Below are 15,766 nucleotides of genomic sequence, written 5' to 3' on the forward strand. Positions count from 1 at the left end.
TTTTGAGAAATGTCATTTTCCTTCGGCTCTTCTGAAGATGCCATCATCGCAAAGGCAACCCCTGGGGCTTCTCCCGGGGGCGGTAGAGACGATGGGCTGGACTACCAAAGAAAGTGGGCAGGCTTGAGTGGGCAATCCGAGAGGCCCCCCGGGACCCTCTGCCGAAAGCTCAACCCCCCTTGCCCCTGGGGCCGCAGACTGCTCGGCCTTCTCCCTCCTTGCCGCCGGCTCCTCCGCTCGTCCAAGCTCCGCGCGCCCCCACCGCCGTGCTCTCCCAGCCTTCCGCCCCGCGGCTCCGGGCAGGGCTGCGGCGAAGACCCGCCTCCGCATCCCGCCCGACCTGCAGGGGGTCACTTCCCCTCTCCGGGTTTCAGTTTCCTCGTGTGTCGGGAGGCACTGGGCCGGCCTGGCTCTCAGCGCAGTCCTCGGCTCCGGACCGCCGGCCCGAGCCCCCGCCCCTCCCCCGCTCCGCGGCCGGGCGCCCCCTCCGCCGGCTCCGCGCAACCCGCGCGCTCACGCCCGGGTACAATCCTCCCCTTGTCCGCGGCGCCGGCTTCTCGAGTTTTCAGTAGCCTCGGGCTACGCCTTTTTTCCAGGGCGGCGCCCCAGCCCTGCTCCTCCTCGCGGCTGGCCGCACGGCAGTCCCGGTCCCTCTTCCCAGAGCCCCTCCCCGGAGCTGGGATCCGGGCGCACAGCCCCAGCGCCCTGCGAGCCTGCGTGCGGTCTCCGTCCGCTCCCTCGCCATGGCCTCCTCCGGCCCGGGACTCCGGCTCCTGCCGGGGCTCCTGCTCCTGCTGCTGCTGCCGCCGCCTCCTGCAACCTCGGCCTCCGACCGTCCGCGGGGCAGCGACCCGGTCAACCCAGGTGAGAACCCCGGAGCGCCGAGCCGAGCGGGTGCCGGGTTTGCGTGCCTGCCCGCGGCGCCGGGGAAGGGGTCAAGGCCGCTCCCACGCCGCGCGCCCTGCACAGGGTGAATCACGCGGACCCTCGCCCACTGCCCACTCTGGGCTAGGATTTCCAGCCTCGCATGTGAACTGACCCCGAATTCCTGGGTGTTGCTCCCATCCAGCTCTCCACTGGGGCCAAAGTTCCCCTGGTTGGGAAGAGTTTACGAGGGAATCGGAAAAATACAGAAGGACAGGAGCAGCGTCGGAGGGAGGGCAAGGGGGTCTGCGGTGAGCTGGGTGAGTGGGTCCCGAGCGCCAATTCCCGGCTGATGACAGAGAAGCTGCTGGTGATCACGGTGGCCACAGCCGAGACGGAAGGATACCGGCGTTTCCTGCGGTCCGCGGAGTTCTTCAACTACACAGTGCGGGTGAGGAGAGGAAAGCCTGCTGGTCCCTAGGAGGGGAGGAGTGGGCTGAGGGCTGGATGCTTGGGGCCCCGCGGTGAGCCTGGTCAGGAGGGCTCCTCTGGCCGACTGAGCCCCTCCCTGGCTTGGCGGGTCTCCCCCCACCCACCCCCCACAGACCCTGGGCCTGGGAGAGGAGTGGCGAGGGGGTGATGTGGCCCGAACGGTTGGTGGAGGACAGAAGGTCAGGTGGCTCAAGAAGGAGATGGAGAAATACGCAGACCGGGAGGACATGGTCATCATGTTTGTGGACAGGTAAAGGGGCCGCTGGCGGGGAGGCGGGGGGGGGGCGGGGGCGGGCAGGAGGAGGGGGTAAGGAGCGCGAGGTTCCCGTGGCTGCCCTGCTCACGCCCAGCCTTCCTCACCCAGCTACGACGTGATTCTGGCTGGCAGCCCCTCGGAGCTGCTGAAGAAGTTTGTCCAGACGGGCAGCCGCCTGCTCTTCTCCGCGGAGGGCTTCTGCTGGCCCGAGTGGGGGCTGGCAGAGCAGTACCCTGAGGTGGGCACGGGGAAGCGCTTCCTCAACTCTGGTGGTGAGTGGCAGTGCCCAAGGCCTGGGGGTGGGGCACTAGGGCATGGAGCAAGGGGGGCGGTGATGGGGCCTGGAGCATTCCAGGGGCCCGAGGACTAGAGAGGGAGTGGGGATGGGTCCCTGGGACTCTTGAGAGTCTTGGGGTCAGCGCCCGCCCACCCCTGCAGGATTCATTGGCTTTGCCCCCACCATCCACCAAGTCGTCCGCCAGTGGAAGTACAAGGACGACGACGACGACCAGCTGTTCTATACTCGACTCTACCTGGACCCGGGGCTCAGGGTAGGGAGGGATGGTGGAGGGCGGCCACCTGCGGCTCTGGGCGCAGCCTGAAGGGGAGATGAGGGGGCTAGGGCTTTAGGGAGGCTCTAGAAAGAGTGCGTAATGATGGCCCACCCCATTTCAACCCATCCAGGAGAAACTCGGCCTCAATCTGGATCATAAATCCCGGATCTTTCAGAACCTCAATGGGGCTTTAGGTGAGGAGAAAGGGCTCCACTTCTGTAATTTTATTTAATACAACAGTCCTATGAAGGGAGGACCTAGGGTTACCATCCGTTACAGGGGAGGAAAATGCCTTTGTGAAGGTGACTTTCCCGGGTCACCCGGAGAGGAGGGTGCAGCTCCCCAGGGTGGCCGGAGTCTGGTCAGTACCCTCGGGAGAGAGACAGTGGCTGCTCCCCCCACGCCCCTGGAGCCACAAAACTTCATCGTCTCTCTAGAGCAGCTGGGCTCCCCGCCCCCCTCCATATTTAGAAGCATCTGTTGCTTGTCAGCTTTGAGAGGAAAAGAGTATAAAGCTGGGCTTTTCCTCCCCAGATGAGGTGGTTTTAAAGTTTGATCGGAACCGCGTGCGTATCCGGAATGTGGCCTATGACACGCTTCCCGTCGTGGTCCATGGGAACGGTCCCACTAAGGTGCTCTAGTGGCTCATACCCTCAGCCCCCCACCCCTGCCCCAGTCAGACCTAGCCCCCACCCCTGCGTATCTCCACTCCTTCCAAGCAGCCAGTCCTCCCCAGCCCCAGGGGCAGAGGTACTGGGAGAGGTTCTGAGTGCCCATCTCTCCCCTCCCTGCCCTGTCCCCTGTCCGTCCCCCTGACCGTCCTCAGCTCTGCTGCTGGACCCCTTTGCTTCCTCCTCTCACTGCCTCTCCCAACAGCTCCAGCTGAATTACCTGGGAAACTATGTCCCTAACGGCTGGACCCCCCAGGGAGGCTGTGGGTTCTGCGGCCGGGACCGGAGGACACTCCCGGGGGGGCAGGTGAGGAGGGGTGCAGGGAGAGTGTGCTGAGGGCCGGGGCCCGGGCCGGAGCTCCTGGGGACTGCCAGGGTGATGCAGGACACACCGGTGTGGGGGCCCGGGCTTTCCTCTGAGCACCATCTTGTGCCTTCCAGCCTCCCCCCCGGGTGCTTCTGGCTGTGTTTGTGGAACAACCTACCCCGTTCCTGCCCCGCTTCCTGCAGCGGCTGCTGCTCCTGGACTACCCCCCCGACAGGATCACCCTCTTCCTGCATAACAACGTGAGACACCGCGGCAGGCGGCCTCTCCCTAGTGCGCCCTCCCAAGGGGCTTTGCCCCTGCCCGGTCTGGAACTGCCGCCCACCCCCCATGCCCACCCAGACTCCTTCCTACACCCTTTCGGCTCACCACCTTCCCCCTCCTGTCCCTCAGACCCCATCTTCTCTGCTCTCTCTACCCCCCCCTTCTCCAGGAGGTGTACCATGAGCCCCACATCGCAGACTCCTGGCCCCAGCTCCAGGACCACTTCTCAGCTGTGAAGCTGGTGGGGCCAGAGGAGGCCCTGACGCCAGGCGAGGCCAGGGACATGGCCATGTGAGTGAGCACTGGGCGGGGAGCACGGGTGAGAGCCAAGGGGAGTCTGCCAGCCACCGCAGCCGCCCTTCCCCGTCCACACGCGGTGCAGCCCGTGCTCAGCCTTCACGGGGCGCCCTCGCAGCCAGGAGAACCTCAGGGTCCTGGGGAAGCAAGCACACCACCCCCCTATACCAATAGGCCCAAGAGACAAGAGAGAATCGCTCTAATGAGCGGCAGGGCGGGGAGCCGAAGGCCCCCCCATAGCCTTCCTCCTCTCCTCTTGCTGGTGCTTCTTTTTTTTTTTTAATTTTATTTATTTATTTGACAGACAGAGATCACAAGTAGGCAGAGAGGCAGGCAGAGAGAGAGGAGGAAGCAGGCTCCCTGCCAAGCAGAGAGCCTGATGCGGGACTCGATCCCAGAACCCTGGGATCATGACCTGAGCTGAAGGCAGAGGCTTTAACCCACTGAGCCACCCAGGCGCCCCTTGCTGGTGCTTCTACCCATTTTCTTCTTCTCCTCAGCGGGTAGTGGGGTGTTTCTCCCACCCCCCACACAGCCCCTCCGCCCCCACCTGCTCCCGTTTTACCCCTCTGCTCACCGATCTGTCCCCTCCAGGGACACTTGTCGGCAGGACCCGGAGTGCGAATTCTACTTCAGCCTGGATGCCGACGCCGTCCTCACCAACCAGCAGACCCTGCGCATCCTCATCGAAGAAAACAGGTCGCTCGCCCAGCTCGGCCAGAGGGTCCCCAGATAGTCCCCGGGGAGTCCCTGTCCCCCCTCCTTCCTGGGACCCGGGGCTCACCTGTGCCCGGCCCTCCGCTCCGCCTGTCCGCAGGAAGGTGATAGCGCCCATGCTGTCCCGTCACGGGAAGCTGTGGTCCAACTTCTGGGGAGCCCTGAGCCCCGACGAGTACTATGCACGCTCGGAGGACTACGTAGAGCTGGTACAGCGGAAGCGAGTGTGAGTCCTGCCACGGCCCCTCACGTCCATCCGGGCCCACACACCCCTGCGCACTCCCCCAAGGCCCCACCCGTCGCAAAGGGCCCCAGCTTTGGGGCCGGGCTCACGGGCCAGCCGGCCTGAGGTGTGACTGGGAAGCCGGTGGACCCTGCAGCTCAGAGAGTGGGGTGCCCCAAGGGAAGGGGCTCTGGGATTGACCTGGGCAGCCTTGGGGAAGGGTCCCCCACCTCACTGACCCCCGTGTGGGTGCCTCCAGGGGCGTGTGGAATGTGCCCTATATATCCCAGGCATATGTGATCCGTGGTGAGACCCTGAGGACAGAGGTGCCCCAGAGGGAGGTGTTCTCGGGCAGCGACACTGACCCCGACATGGCCTTCTGTAAGAGCCTGCGGGACAAGGTGAGTGCCCGAAGGGTGCCCGAAGGCGGGGTGCTGGCAAGAAGCCACCTGTGTCTCCTCACACCCTCCCCCTGCCCCACTCCAGGGCATCTTCCTCCACCTCAGCAATCAGCACGAATTCGGCCGCCTCCTGGCCACGTCCCGGTACGACACCGACCATCTGCACCCTGACCTCTGGCAGATCTTCGACAACCCCCTGGTGAGTGCCAGCCGTCTTGCTCAGAGAGCGGGACGTGCCCTTGGCTACAGGAGGGCGCAGGCATGGTGCACGCACACGCTCCCTCCCAGGTCCTGCTCCTGCCTGGGGAGAGGCCGTCGCGGTCGTGGCCCTGGGGCTCCCTCGGTGGGAAAGGTGGGGGGGCGGTGAGGAGGGCACATGTCAAGGTGCGCACCCCACCCCCTTCTCCCGCAGGACTGGAAGGAACAGTACATTCATGAGAACTACAGCCGGGCCCTCGAAGGGGAGGGGCTTGTGGAGCAGGTGAGCCCCGTGCAGGACCCCCGGCTGCCCGGGTGGCCACCGCCCCCTGAGTCCGCTGCGCTGCATGGATGAGTGGTTCCCAAACTGACTGCCCTCGGGCAGACAGAGGCAAAGGCCAAGCAGATAGGCCTTCGGCTCCCCACCCTGCCACTCATCGGAGCGATTCTCTCTTGTCCGTTGGGCCTATTGGTGTTATGGGTGAAATGACAGTTTTGTAAAGAAGGCCCACCTGGGGCCCTGGCATGCTCCTGCCCTCTGCACCGGGTTCCCTGCGCTCAGATCCCCGTTCCCCCAGCCTCTCCCAACTCCTGGCTTCCCTTTCTGCTGTGGCTTTCGCCCCCCCTCCGGGCTGGTTGCCTGTCTCCTCCCGAGAGGTCTGCAAGCGTCCCACAGGTTGTTCTTCCCCTGCCCATCCTCAGCCGTGCCCAGACGTGTACTGGTTCCCGCTGCTGTCCGACCAGATGTGCGACGAGCTGGTGGAGGAAATGGAGCACTACGGCCAGTGGTCAGGAGGCCGGCATGAGGTGAGAGGGGCCCGGGCAGGGGAGGGGGGGTGCCCGGGGGAGGGGAGGGGAGGTGGGGGGACCCACAGGGGGCACAAGTGCGTGCCTGTGTGCATGCATTCGTTCAGGAACTCCTTACCCGGGGCTGGCAGGTCCCAGACGCCGGCCACTGACCTAGGGGGTGTGACACGTTGAGCCCACGCTGGTCGCATCCTGCCCTCGTGCACTTCAGCTTCTAGCATCCATCGCAGTCCCAGCTCCTGAAGGCTGTGACGGGCAGCCCAGACACTGCGGGAGTCACAGGAGGGGCCCTTGGCCCGGATGTGGGGGTACCGAGGGGCTTCACGGAAGAGGTGACATCTTCAGGGCCGGTAGGGGTGGTCAGGCTAAACGGTCGAGGCTCCCAGACCCAGGTCACGCAAGCTTTCGGGGCTAAGAGCGAGAGGAGGGGGGAGGCTGGCGTGGCCCTGTCGGGGCTCAGTGCCCGCCGCCCGCAGGACTCAAGGCTGGCCGGAGGCTATGAGAACGTGCCCACCGTGGACATCCACATGAAGCAGGTGGGCTATGAGGACCAGTGGCTACAGCTGCTGAGGACGTACGTGGGACCCATGACAGAGAGCCTGTTCCCAGGCTACCACACCAAGGTGGGCCACTGCCCCTGCCAACCCCACGTCCACCCTCCCATGGCCCGGTCCTTGCTGGAAGGCTGCGCACGGCGCCCCTTCAGCCCCGGTAGCGCCCGGAGCCCCGTGGAAAGGGATCCTACAGGAGGGCCGCCCAGGGGAGTTAGCAGTGAGACCCCTAGGGCCCTCCCCCACCACCCTTCTCGGAAGGCCCTCAGGACCTCGCGGCCATCCTTCCGGTGTCTTCTCTCGTGTCCCCACAGACCCGGGCAGTGATGAACTTCGTGGTCCGCTACCGGCCAGACGAGCAGCCTTCTCTGCGGCCCCATCACGACTCGTCCACCTTCACCCTCAACGTGGCCCTCAACCACAAGGGCCTGGATTATGAGGTGAGCCCCTTCCGTGTCAGGACACCAGCAGGGCCCTTCCACACACGTGCACGCGCTCACGTGAGCCCCAGGGACCTTGCTGCCTGCCCCCCACCCCCGATGACCCCCACACCCCCTTCCATCACCCACCCTGCCCACGGCCTGCCCTCTTCCCATGTCCAGTCCTTCGCAGGTGCCATCTCCTGGGCCTCTTCCGGGCTGTGTGCCTGCCCCTCCTGTGCCTCCCTTGTGTGCCAACCCTCCAAGCCCCCGTGCCTGCCTCTCACCCCCACCTCTCACCCCCACCCCCACTGCGGCCTGCCCCCCAGCGCCCTGTCTGCTCACTGTCCGCCTCCGACCCCCCGTCCTCTTGCAGGGAGGTGGCTGTCGCTTCTTGCGTTATGACTGCATAGTCTCGTCCCCGCGGAAGGGCTGGGGGCTCCTGCACCCCGGCCGCCTCACCCACTACCACGAGGGGCTGCCCACGACTCGGGGCACCCGCTACATCATGGTGTCTTTTGTCGACCCCTGACATTCAACCACTCTGCCAGACTCTCCCTACCATTGTGCCTTCCCGCGCGCCCCCCCACAGCCTTGGAGTGGGGGTCTGTCTGGCGCCTCCCTTCCTGAGTGGATGCTCGGTGTGCCTGGGACTGAATGTGTCGCCTCCCCCCCCCCAACACACAGCCCTCTCAGGAAGCTCCTGGGAGCCCCCTTGCCCCACCCCACAGTCCCGAAAGGTTCATGGGGAGAAGGCTTCTGGGGGCTCCCCATACAATAAATTATTGTTTCTCAGCCTCCCTCCCAATAAAGGAGGATTTGTAACTCTTGAGTCCGTGTCCGTCTCTCCCGTCGCCACTGACCCCGAATCCCTCCTGTCCCCAGAGCAGAGGGGAGACCTGGAGTTACTCCAAAGAAAAAGAACACAGAGGAAAAGGAGGCAGAAGCACAGGAGGCTTGTGGGACCCCAGCTTTTAGGTAGGAAAGATCAGGAAAAGGGAAACCTTGGAAGGTCATCCCAAGAACGCTTCCTGGAAGAGGGGGACGGGAAGTAGCCTTCAAAAGAGGCGAGACCTCCTGAGAGCTTATGTCTTCCAGCCTCTGGGGGGCGCCCATCCAGCCCTCGCCAAGCGAGCAAAACCCCTGGAGAAGCCCTGCGGACCGCCTTTTGAAAACCGAATATTTGCGGGTCCTTGGGCATTTCTAGCCTCGAACACCTTACCTGCCACCCAGCCCTTCCTTCCTATTGGCTGGACTCCCAGGAAAACCTCCCCAGTGAAACCGGCCTTCCTGACGGGTGGGGCCCGTCCCCCTGCCGTGCAGACTGATCATCTCTCTGGCCAGGCTTTTTAGCGCGTCTCCCCCCGGTCTCCCTGTGGATGGAGGTGGGTTGAGCAGGGACAGGAGAAAATACCTCCGGGCTGGGCCGGGGAGGGGGGGCAACCCGTCTGAGAGCGAAGCAGGGGACAGGACAGAAAGGGTGTGCCAGTTTGAACAGTGCCTGGCTCGTCCTGTGTCCTACGACCCACCAGTCATTTACTGAGTACCCCTCGCCCGCTGGGCACCTGCCACAGGGTTAGGGTCGATGAGAACAACATCTGTCTTCTTGTGGCTCACAGCTAGGGGGAGACCTTAGCCAGAAAATCGCCACAAAGGAGGGAAAGTGGGAAAGTATTTTATGCCAGGAGACAGTGGGACAGAGGCACCTCATGGGGTTTGTGTCATACCTGCCTTAAAAAGTGACATTTCCCCACCCGGAGAGGGCACCGAGAGGGCATCGGTTCCAAAGCCCTGGCCAGTGTTGGGGAGGATCCTGGCCATGTGAGGACTGGTCCCCGCCCACTTGGAGGCTGTACTCTTTTGGGCTGGCCTTTCCCAAAAAGCCCTTCTTTCTGGAATGTCTCCCACAGAGTCCTTAGAGGCTGGACTGGGGCAACTAAAGGGGTGTCTAGATGCTCTCAGTCATGTGGGGAGTCATGTCATCACTCTTGTGACACCCCACATTCCCAGACCTCTGCCAGCAGGCTCCTCAAAGGCCCCCTGCAGAGGCCCGAAGTCCTGTCCACATACCCTCGCTCTCAGGCTCCTGGCCACACCCCTGGGCATTTCTGTTTGGTCCTATTGGTCACAACCCTGTGAGCTCAGTAGTGGTTAACCCTTTCTTGCTGGGGTTCACTAGGGTGCAAGGTTCAGGCCAGCAAACAGGGGTGCACACAGGAGCCGAACCAGGGCCAAGGGTCAGGGCTAGTGTGTTGGACCACAAAGAGTGTACTTAAGAACCCCCCCCCCCAAAAAAAAGAACCCACAGTGGCCCAGATGGGATGTCCCTCCACAGTATGCCGGCCCCCTCCAGCCACCTCCGCTGGGCTCCTTGACTAGTTGCCGTCCTTCAAGGGGTCTTCTCCTTCTTGGGGCTCAGTGAGGCTCAGCACCTGGCACTCTGCTTCCCTATTACCGGGAGGGAAGCAGGACAGGGCTCTCCGGAGCCCGCTGAAGGAATGGGAAGGAATTCGCTGGGGCAGGAGGGCCTGAAGCCATGGACAGGGATGCGGGGGCAGAGGCGGGTTACTGGGTCCTGAGTAACCCCCACTCCATCCTCCAGCCCGGGTGTGCCTGGCCGTGTCGCCCCTTGCTCTTCTAAGCCGAGCCCGGATCCTAGCTGCCCTCTACCTGGTCTGGCTCTACAGAGACAGGGACACACCATGGGCAGAAGGCCACCCCTCTCCCTGGGGCCATAGCTGGGCCATCTGGAGACATTTCTGAGATTACTTCCCTGTGTCAGTGAGGCCATCCAGGAATGGTGTGCTGGGGGGGGAGGGGGAGACGCCCCCCCCCCCCCGGCTTTGGAATAGACTCTTCTCTGGTTATCACCCCTGCCCCCAGAGTCTAATCTTCTGGCCAGAGTGGGGGCCCCAGCTGGTTAAAACCCCAGAACTGATACCTCTCCCAACTTTCTCTTTGGCTTCCACTCCCACGGGGCCCCGTCCTTTACCAGGGCCTTCAGCAACATCCGCAGGGAGGCCACCGGCTTCTCCAGCCTCTTCCCCGGCCTCTCGCCACACCTCCTCATGCTGCCTCGTGGGTTCCGCCTCCCCCTCTTCCCGTGTAGTGATGAGAAGTGAGGAGATTCCCCCAGTCCCTGCTGTGTCACCCCCCCCACCTCTCTGGGGTGCGGGGTGGGAGCTCCTGGTCCCCTCTCTACCTCCACGGTGCCCTCCTCCCTCTTTTCTCAAAGACCCAGGCATCCGGGCCCCTGTCCCCTTCCCCAGGTTTGGAGTCCTAAGACAAGGCCGGCGCAGCCTATCTGTTGTCCCAGCCTGGGGGCGGCCAGGTGACGGTCCTCGCCGCGGAGGGCCCCTGGAAGCGCCGGAGGCAAAACCCGGCGAGCCGATTTGCGGATCCGGAATCAGAAGGCCTTTGTCGAATTGGCCCTGGAACACCGGTGAGGGTGCCGCAGTGGCCCGGTGGGACCCTCGCGGGCTACCCTCGCGGGCAGGCCCGGTGCCTGTCCTCTCTTTCGGGGACGACGAGCTCTTCCAGCAGTTCCCGAACCCTCCGGGCTCGTGGCTGCGGAGCGCGCCGGAGGCGCCGGGCGGTGAAGGTCCCTGGCTGCTGGCCACGCCTTGGCCGCGCCGGCCTTGCCCCCTTTGGCAACCGCCCAGGGCCTGAACGGCTGGGCAGGAAGGGCACCGGCTGGGGATCCCAACCGCCGCCCCTCGGGCGTCCCGTTCTGCCCGCCGGGGGTGGGGGGAGGATCCCGGTGCAGCGAAGCGCGCGGCCCAGCCGGGCGCAGGGCGACGCGCTGCACGCGCTCGACGTGGAGAGGCTCCCGCAGAGGCTCGAAGCGCACGAGGCGCGCTCCGGCATCGCGGCCCACCCGCACCCCCTCCTCAGCTAGGCGCGCCACCCCAACCCTCGACCCTCGCGGTGCCCGCCGCGGCTGCGGGCGGGGAGGGAAATTAAACGTGGGAACAGAGCTGCGGTGTGTGCGTGTTTGTGCGCGGCCGTGCCTCCGGGTGATCTTGACCCTCCAGGAGACCTGCCCCCCGGGTCCAGGGCGCGCAGCGGGGGCCTGCCCGGCCGCCCTGGAGATCCCACAGTCTCAGCCGGGCTTCTTGCCCGGGCCGGCGGCTGGGACCCGGTGGATGGGCTTTCTGGCTTCTTCGGAGCCTCCTCCCCACATCAGTCCCGGAACCGCCCATGCATTCCCTGCAACCTCCCAGCTCCGCCCAGCGGCCAGGGGCCAGCCCAAACCCACTAACACTGGCAGTTCAAAGATCATTCTGGAGGCATCTTGCACTCCGGATCCAGAGATCTCCCTCTCCACACACACGCAACAGACCCGCAGCACCGGGAGGCCCCGAGGGTTTGGTCCCTCCGGCAAGAAAGCCTTCCTGCGGCGCCCAAACCTTCCTCGTTTGTGCTCCGGGCCCTGAAGCCCTCGCTGGCAGAGGGCAGCGACTGCGACAGGCATCTCCACAGACGGTCCCGTGGCCCCACCATGAAGTCCGTGCAGAAACAGTGGCTAGAAGTAGTGGGCGCCTACCAATACGTGCTCACTTTCCTCTTCATGGGTGAGAGGCCGGGTGCCCTGGGGTCCCCAAGGGGAGGAGGGACTTCAGGGAGAAAGCCTGGGGCTCCACTTGCTGGTGCACCGGAGGGCAAAGGGAGAAGGAGCTGGCCAGAGGTCAGGGCCATGGCTGGAGGCACATCTGCCATTTGTGAGGGGGGCTGGGGGAGGGAGAGAGCAGGTGGCATGGAATGATTCTTCAAAAGCTAATGCACTCATCTCTCTCATCTTTCCCCCAGGCCCTTTCTTCTTGCTTCTCATGTTTTCCCTACTTTTCACGTCCTTCTGGTCGGTCTCTGTTCTGTACCTGGTGTGGCTCTTCCTGGATTGGGACACGCCTAAAAAAGGTAAACGCTGCAGGACCTGTACCCAGGAAGCAGAGACGGTGGCGGGGGGCCCTTCCAGGGACTCCTCCCACGCATCTCTCTGCCCCAAGGTGGAAGGCGCTTTGAGTGCATAAGGAACTGTGGCATGTGGAGACATGCCAGGGATTATTACCCTATCAAGGTACCAGGTCATCCACTCTTCCTCCTCCTCCCTCTCCCCAACCCCCCACACTTACTCAACCCTGCCTGCGCACCCTGGGCTCCCTAACCTCAGACGGGGTGGGTGGTGCAGAGTGGCGTTGCACAGCAGGCTCTCTGTGCTGCCCACCCCATTCGAGGACCTTGAACTCTGAAGTCGGGTAGGGTGAAGGGCAGCTCTTTTCAGCTGGTGTCCCACCTTCCATGCCTGTTTCCCTGCATCCTGCCTCACCACCACCCCCGACCCGAAGCTGGTGAAAACCGCGGAGTTGCCCCCCGACTGCAACTATGTGCTGAGTGCCCACCCACATGGGATCATGTGCACGGGAGCTTTCTGCAATTTCTGCACCGAGGTCAACAGCTTCTCCAAGAAGTTCCCCGGGATTCAGACCGCAGTGGCAGGGCTGGCCGTCCTCTTCCACCTCCCAGTCTATCGTGACTACCTCATGTCCTATGGTGAGCCTGGAGCTGAGCAGGAGGAGGCAGCCATTCCCTCCCAACCCCCACTCCCACCCCCACCCCCGCCCCCATCTCGACTGCCTCCCACGCACCCAGTGCAGGGACCCGGCCTGAACATTGGCCTGCGTCACAGCAGGCATCAGTGAAGAGCTCCAGAGCAAATGTCCCTCATCCTTGCAGGGAAAGGCACTCTAGGTCACACGGGGGTGGCAGGTTTGGAGGGAATGGGGTGTGGGGCTCACTAAAGGGCGGCTGAGGGGCCAGGCAGCCTGGGAGGGGGTGGTGACGGCTCCCCACCTCCTCTCCCGCGCAGGACTGCGTCCTGTGAGCCAGCAGAGCCTGGACTTTATCCTGTCACAGCCCCAGCGCGGGCAGGCTGTCATCATTATGGTTGGGGGTGCCCAGGAGTCCCTGTATGCCATCCCAGGGAAGCACTGCGTCATTCTCCGCAATCGCAAAGGCTTTGTGCGCCTGGCACTGAGGCACGGGTGAGTGGGGTACGGGCGCCCAGCCCGGGGCTGCTGCTGGAGGTCAGAACTTGGCATTGTGTCTGGGGGTCCACACTCTTTTGTCCCCACCCATCCTGGTCCCTGTAGTTGGGCCTCTGTGTCCCCAGAGCCCACTCTGTGCCCTCTGGCACACATCGACACTTGGGCACTTTCTCTGTGCCAAGCACCATGCCCACTTCTGCCAGGCTTCTGTCCTCTCCAAAGGAGGCAGGATCAGGGGGAGCGTGGGTGGCTCGGTTGGTTGCGTGACTGCCTTTGGCTCGGGTCGTGGTCCTGGAGTCCTGGGATTGAGTCCCGCATTGGGCTCCCTGCTTGGCGGGGGTGGGGGGGGTCTGCTTCTCCCTCTGACCCTCCCCCTCCTGTGCTCGCTGGCTCTCGTTTTCTCTCTCTCAAATAAATAAATAAAATCTTTTAAAAAAAAGAGAGAGAGAGGCAGGATCATAGCATAAGTAGTAGGACCTTGTGCTCCAAAATCCAGAGTTCAAAGCCCTTTCTGACACTACCTCAAAGGCAAGACCCTGGGGACGCCTGGGTGGCTCAGTTGGTTAAGTGGCTGCCTTCGGCTCAGGTCATGATCCCAGCGTCCTGGGATCGAGTCCCACATCGGGCTCCTTGCTCCGCAGGGCGCCTGCTTCTCCCTCTGCCACTCTGTCTGCCTGTGCTCACTCTCTCTCTCTCTCTCTCTCTCTGACAAATAAATAAATAAAATCTTTAAAAAAAAAAAAAGGCAAGACCCTGGACATGTTTCTCTGCCTGTGAGATAGGACTAACGCTACTGTGCTAGGATACTGTAGTTGCAAAGGCTCGAGGACAAAATGTATACAGTTGACCCTTGAACAACATGGGTTTGAACAGCACCAGTCCCTTATACATGGATTTTTTTTTTTTTACAATATAGTACCGTAAATGTATTTTCTCTTCCTGATGATTTTCTTTTTTTAGAGATTTGACTCATTTGTTTGAGAGAGAGAGATGCGCGAGGGAGGGGAGCAGAGGGAGAGGCAGAGACCCTCAAACAGATACCACCCTGACGGCAGAATCCAACTTGGGTTTCAGTTCCAAGACCCCGAGATCATGACCTAAGCCAAAAAGAGTTAGCCGCTCAGCCAACTGAGCCCCCCTGGCCGTCCCTGATGATTTTTTTTAAGGTTGTATTTATTTGAAGTGGGGGGAGTAAGAGCATGAGCTGGGGGAAGGGCAGAGGGAGAGAGAATCTTAAGCGGACTCCCTGCTGAGTGCAGAGCCTGACATGGGGCTCGATCCCAGGACCCCAGGATCATGACCCGAGCCCAAGGCAGACGCTTCACTGACGAAGCCACCCAGGGGCCCCCCAGCTTTCTTTATTATCAGAATACAGTATATAGTACATACACAAAATATTTGTTAATTGACTATTTATGTTATTGGACATGCTATTAGGGGTTAAGTTTGGGGGGAGTATTAAGTTATATGGGGATTTTGGGGGTGGGGGTCAGTGCCCCTTACCCCATGTTGTTCAAGGATCAACATATGAAGGCCCAGTACACACTCATTTCTCAAGAACCATGAGTCCCTTCTCTCCAGATCTTTGTCATTTGCTTGAAATGGCCTTGGCCAGTGGAATCCAGAGGTGTGGGGAGGGGCTGGTGGTTCCCTCCGAAAGCCGCTGGCCTGACCATCCTTCTCTCTCTCTTTCTCTCTCTCTGTCCCCTCCCAGGGCCTCCCTGGTACCTGTGTACACCTTTGGGGAGAATGACATCTTCAAATTTAAGGCTTTTGCCACAAATTCCTGGCAGCATCTGTGTCAGGTCACCTTTAAGAAGATCATGGGCTTTTCTCCTTGCATCTTCTGGGGCCGGGGGCTCTTCTCGGCCAAATCCTGGGGCCTGCTCCCCTTCGCCAGGCCCATCACCACTGTGGGTGAGTACCCATCTCCGGGCAAGAAAACTGCTGCCAGCTGCGTGGGCAGCAGGACCTCCCCCACCCCCGAAACTCTGTCTCCCCTCTCCCTGCAGTGGGCCGCCCCATCCCAGTGCCCCGGCGCCTGGACCCCACCAAGGAGGAAGTGGACCATTATCACATGCTTTTTATGGAGGCTCTGGAGCAACTCTTTGAGGACCACAAGGAAAGCTGCGGGGTCCCAGCTTCTACTCACCTCACCTTCATCTAGCCCTTGCTGTCCCCCCACTCTCCCCCCAAGCCCTGAGCCCCTCAGCCCAGGGCACTGAGAGCTCTACCTACTGCCTCTCTGTACTGCTCCAATAAATGCTCCTTCTCTCCCACCATGATGTTGTAGACTCGGATGCCTACGGAGCTCGCCCTCCGGCTCTGGGGGTTGAGCAGGTCCGGGGATGACCCGCCTTCATTCTCCAGGACTGCGGGGATCGGAACCCTGAATTCTCCTCCCAGCAAGCCTTAATTCGGCTGCACAACCTTGCCTACGTCTCTTTCCTTTGCGGAGCCCTTTCTCCCTCTGGGAATGAAGGCATCTGCTTCCCTGAGAGCTGGAGGGCGGCTCTAGGGAGGGGTCGGCTTTGCGGGGTGAGCTGGAGAAGACGGGACGGATGGTGCAACAGCCAGCCCGAGCGAAAGCTGAGTTTCGTTAAGGGTTCCTGGCCGTATGGGGAATGCAATGATCTCTGATGGGAGAAATGAGGGTGTCGGTCTGTACTGGCCCCCTCTCCGT

General features: G+C 62.4%; 3 protein-coding genes across 4 annotated transcripts; all 3 read left to right on the top strand.

Moving 5' to 3' along the window:
- Positions 1-366: 366 nt before the first annotated feature.
- Positions 367-7,870, top strand: PLOD3 (procollagen-lysine,2-oxoglutarate 5-dioxygenase 3). 2 transcript variants are annotated; one of them, XM_080830529.1, is made up of 19 exons: positions 367-864; positions 1,224-1,315; positions 1,470-1,606; positions 1,721-1,884; positions 2,051-2,163; positions 2,297-2,360; positions 2,701-2,798; positions 3,043-3,144; positions 3,279-3,404; positions 3,596-3,717; positions 4,318-4,422; positions 4,541-4,666; positions 4,923-5,064; positions 5,150-5,263; positions 5,477-5,545; positions 5,965-6,069; positions 6,546-6,692; positions 6,935-7,060; positions 7,416-7,870. In XM_080830529.1, the coding sequence occupies exons 1-19, from the start codon at positions 744-746 to the stop codon at positions 7,569-7,571; spliced, it is 2,229 nt and encodes a 742-aa protein (XP_080686655.1). In that variant the 5' UTR covers positions 367-743; the 3' UTR covers positions 7,572-7,870. The 2 variants fall into 2 exon arrangements, with proteins under 2 accessions (XP_080686655.1, XP_080686656.1); XM_080830530.1 differs by lacking the exons at positions 6,546-6,692; positions 6,935-7,060; positions 7,416-7,870 and adding an exon at positions 6,201-6,353 and having other exon boundaries at positions 604-864.
- A 1,705-nt stretch (positions 7,871-9,575) lies between these two features.
- LOC308359382 (putative diacylglycerol O-acyltransferase 2-like protein DGAT2L7P) lies at positions 9,576-10,937 on the top strand (the record flags this gene model as incomplete). Its single annotated transcript, XM_080830416.1, has 3 exons — positions 9,576-9,646; positions 10,035-10,117; positions 10,324-10,937. The coding sequence occupies 3 exons, from the start codon at positions 9,576-9,578 to the stop codon at positions 10,935-10,937; spliced, it is 768 nt and encodes a 255-aa protein (XP_080686542.1).
- A 367-nt stretch (positions 10,938-11,304) lies between these two features.
- MOGAT3 (monoacylglycerol O-acyltransferase 3) lies at positions 11,305-15,362 on the top strand. Its single transcript, XM_080830578.1, has 7 exons — positions 11,305-11,613; positions 11,849-11,956; positions 12,046-12,116; positions 12,385-12,589; positions 12,906-13,080; positions 14,798-15,000; positions 15,096-15,362. The coding sequence occupies exons 1-7, from the start codon at positions 11,541-11,543 to the stop codon at positions 15,248-15,250; spliced, it is 990 nt and encodes a 329-aa protein (XP_080686704.1). The 5' UTR covers positions 11,305-11,540; the 3' UTR covers positions 15,251-15,362.
- Positions 15,363-15,766: the final 404 nt, after the last annotated feature.

Source organism: Martes martes, assembly GCF_963455335.1.
Source record: "Martes martes genome assembly, chromosome: 18".
Classification (NCBI taxonomy): domain Eukaryota; kingdom Metazoa; phylum Chordata; class Mammalia; order Carnivora; family Mustelidae; genus Martes; species Martes martes.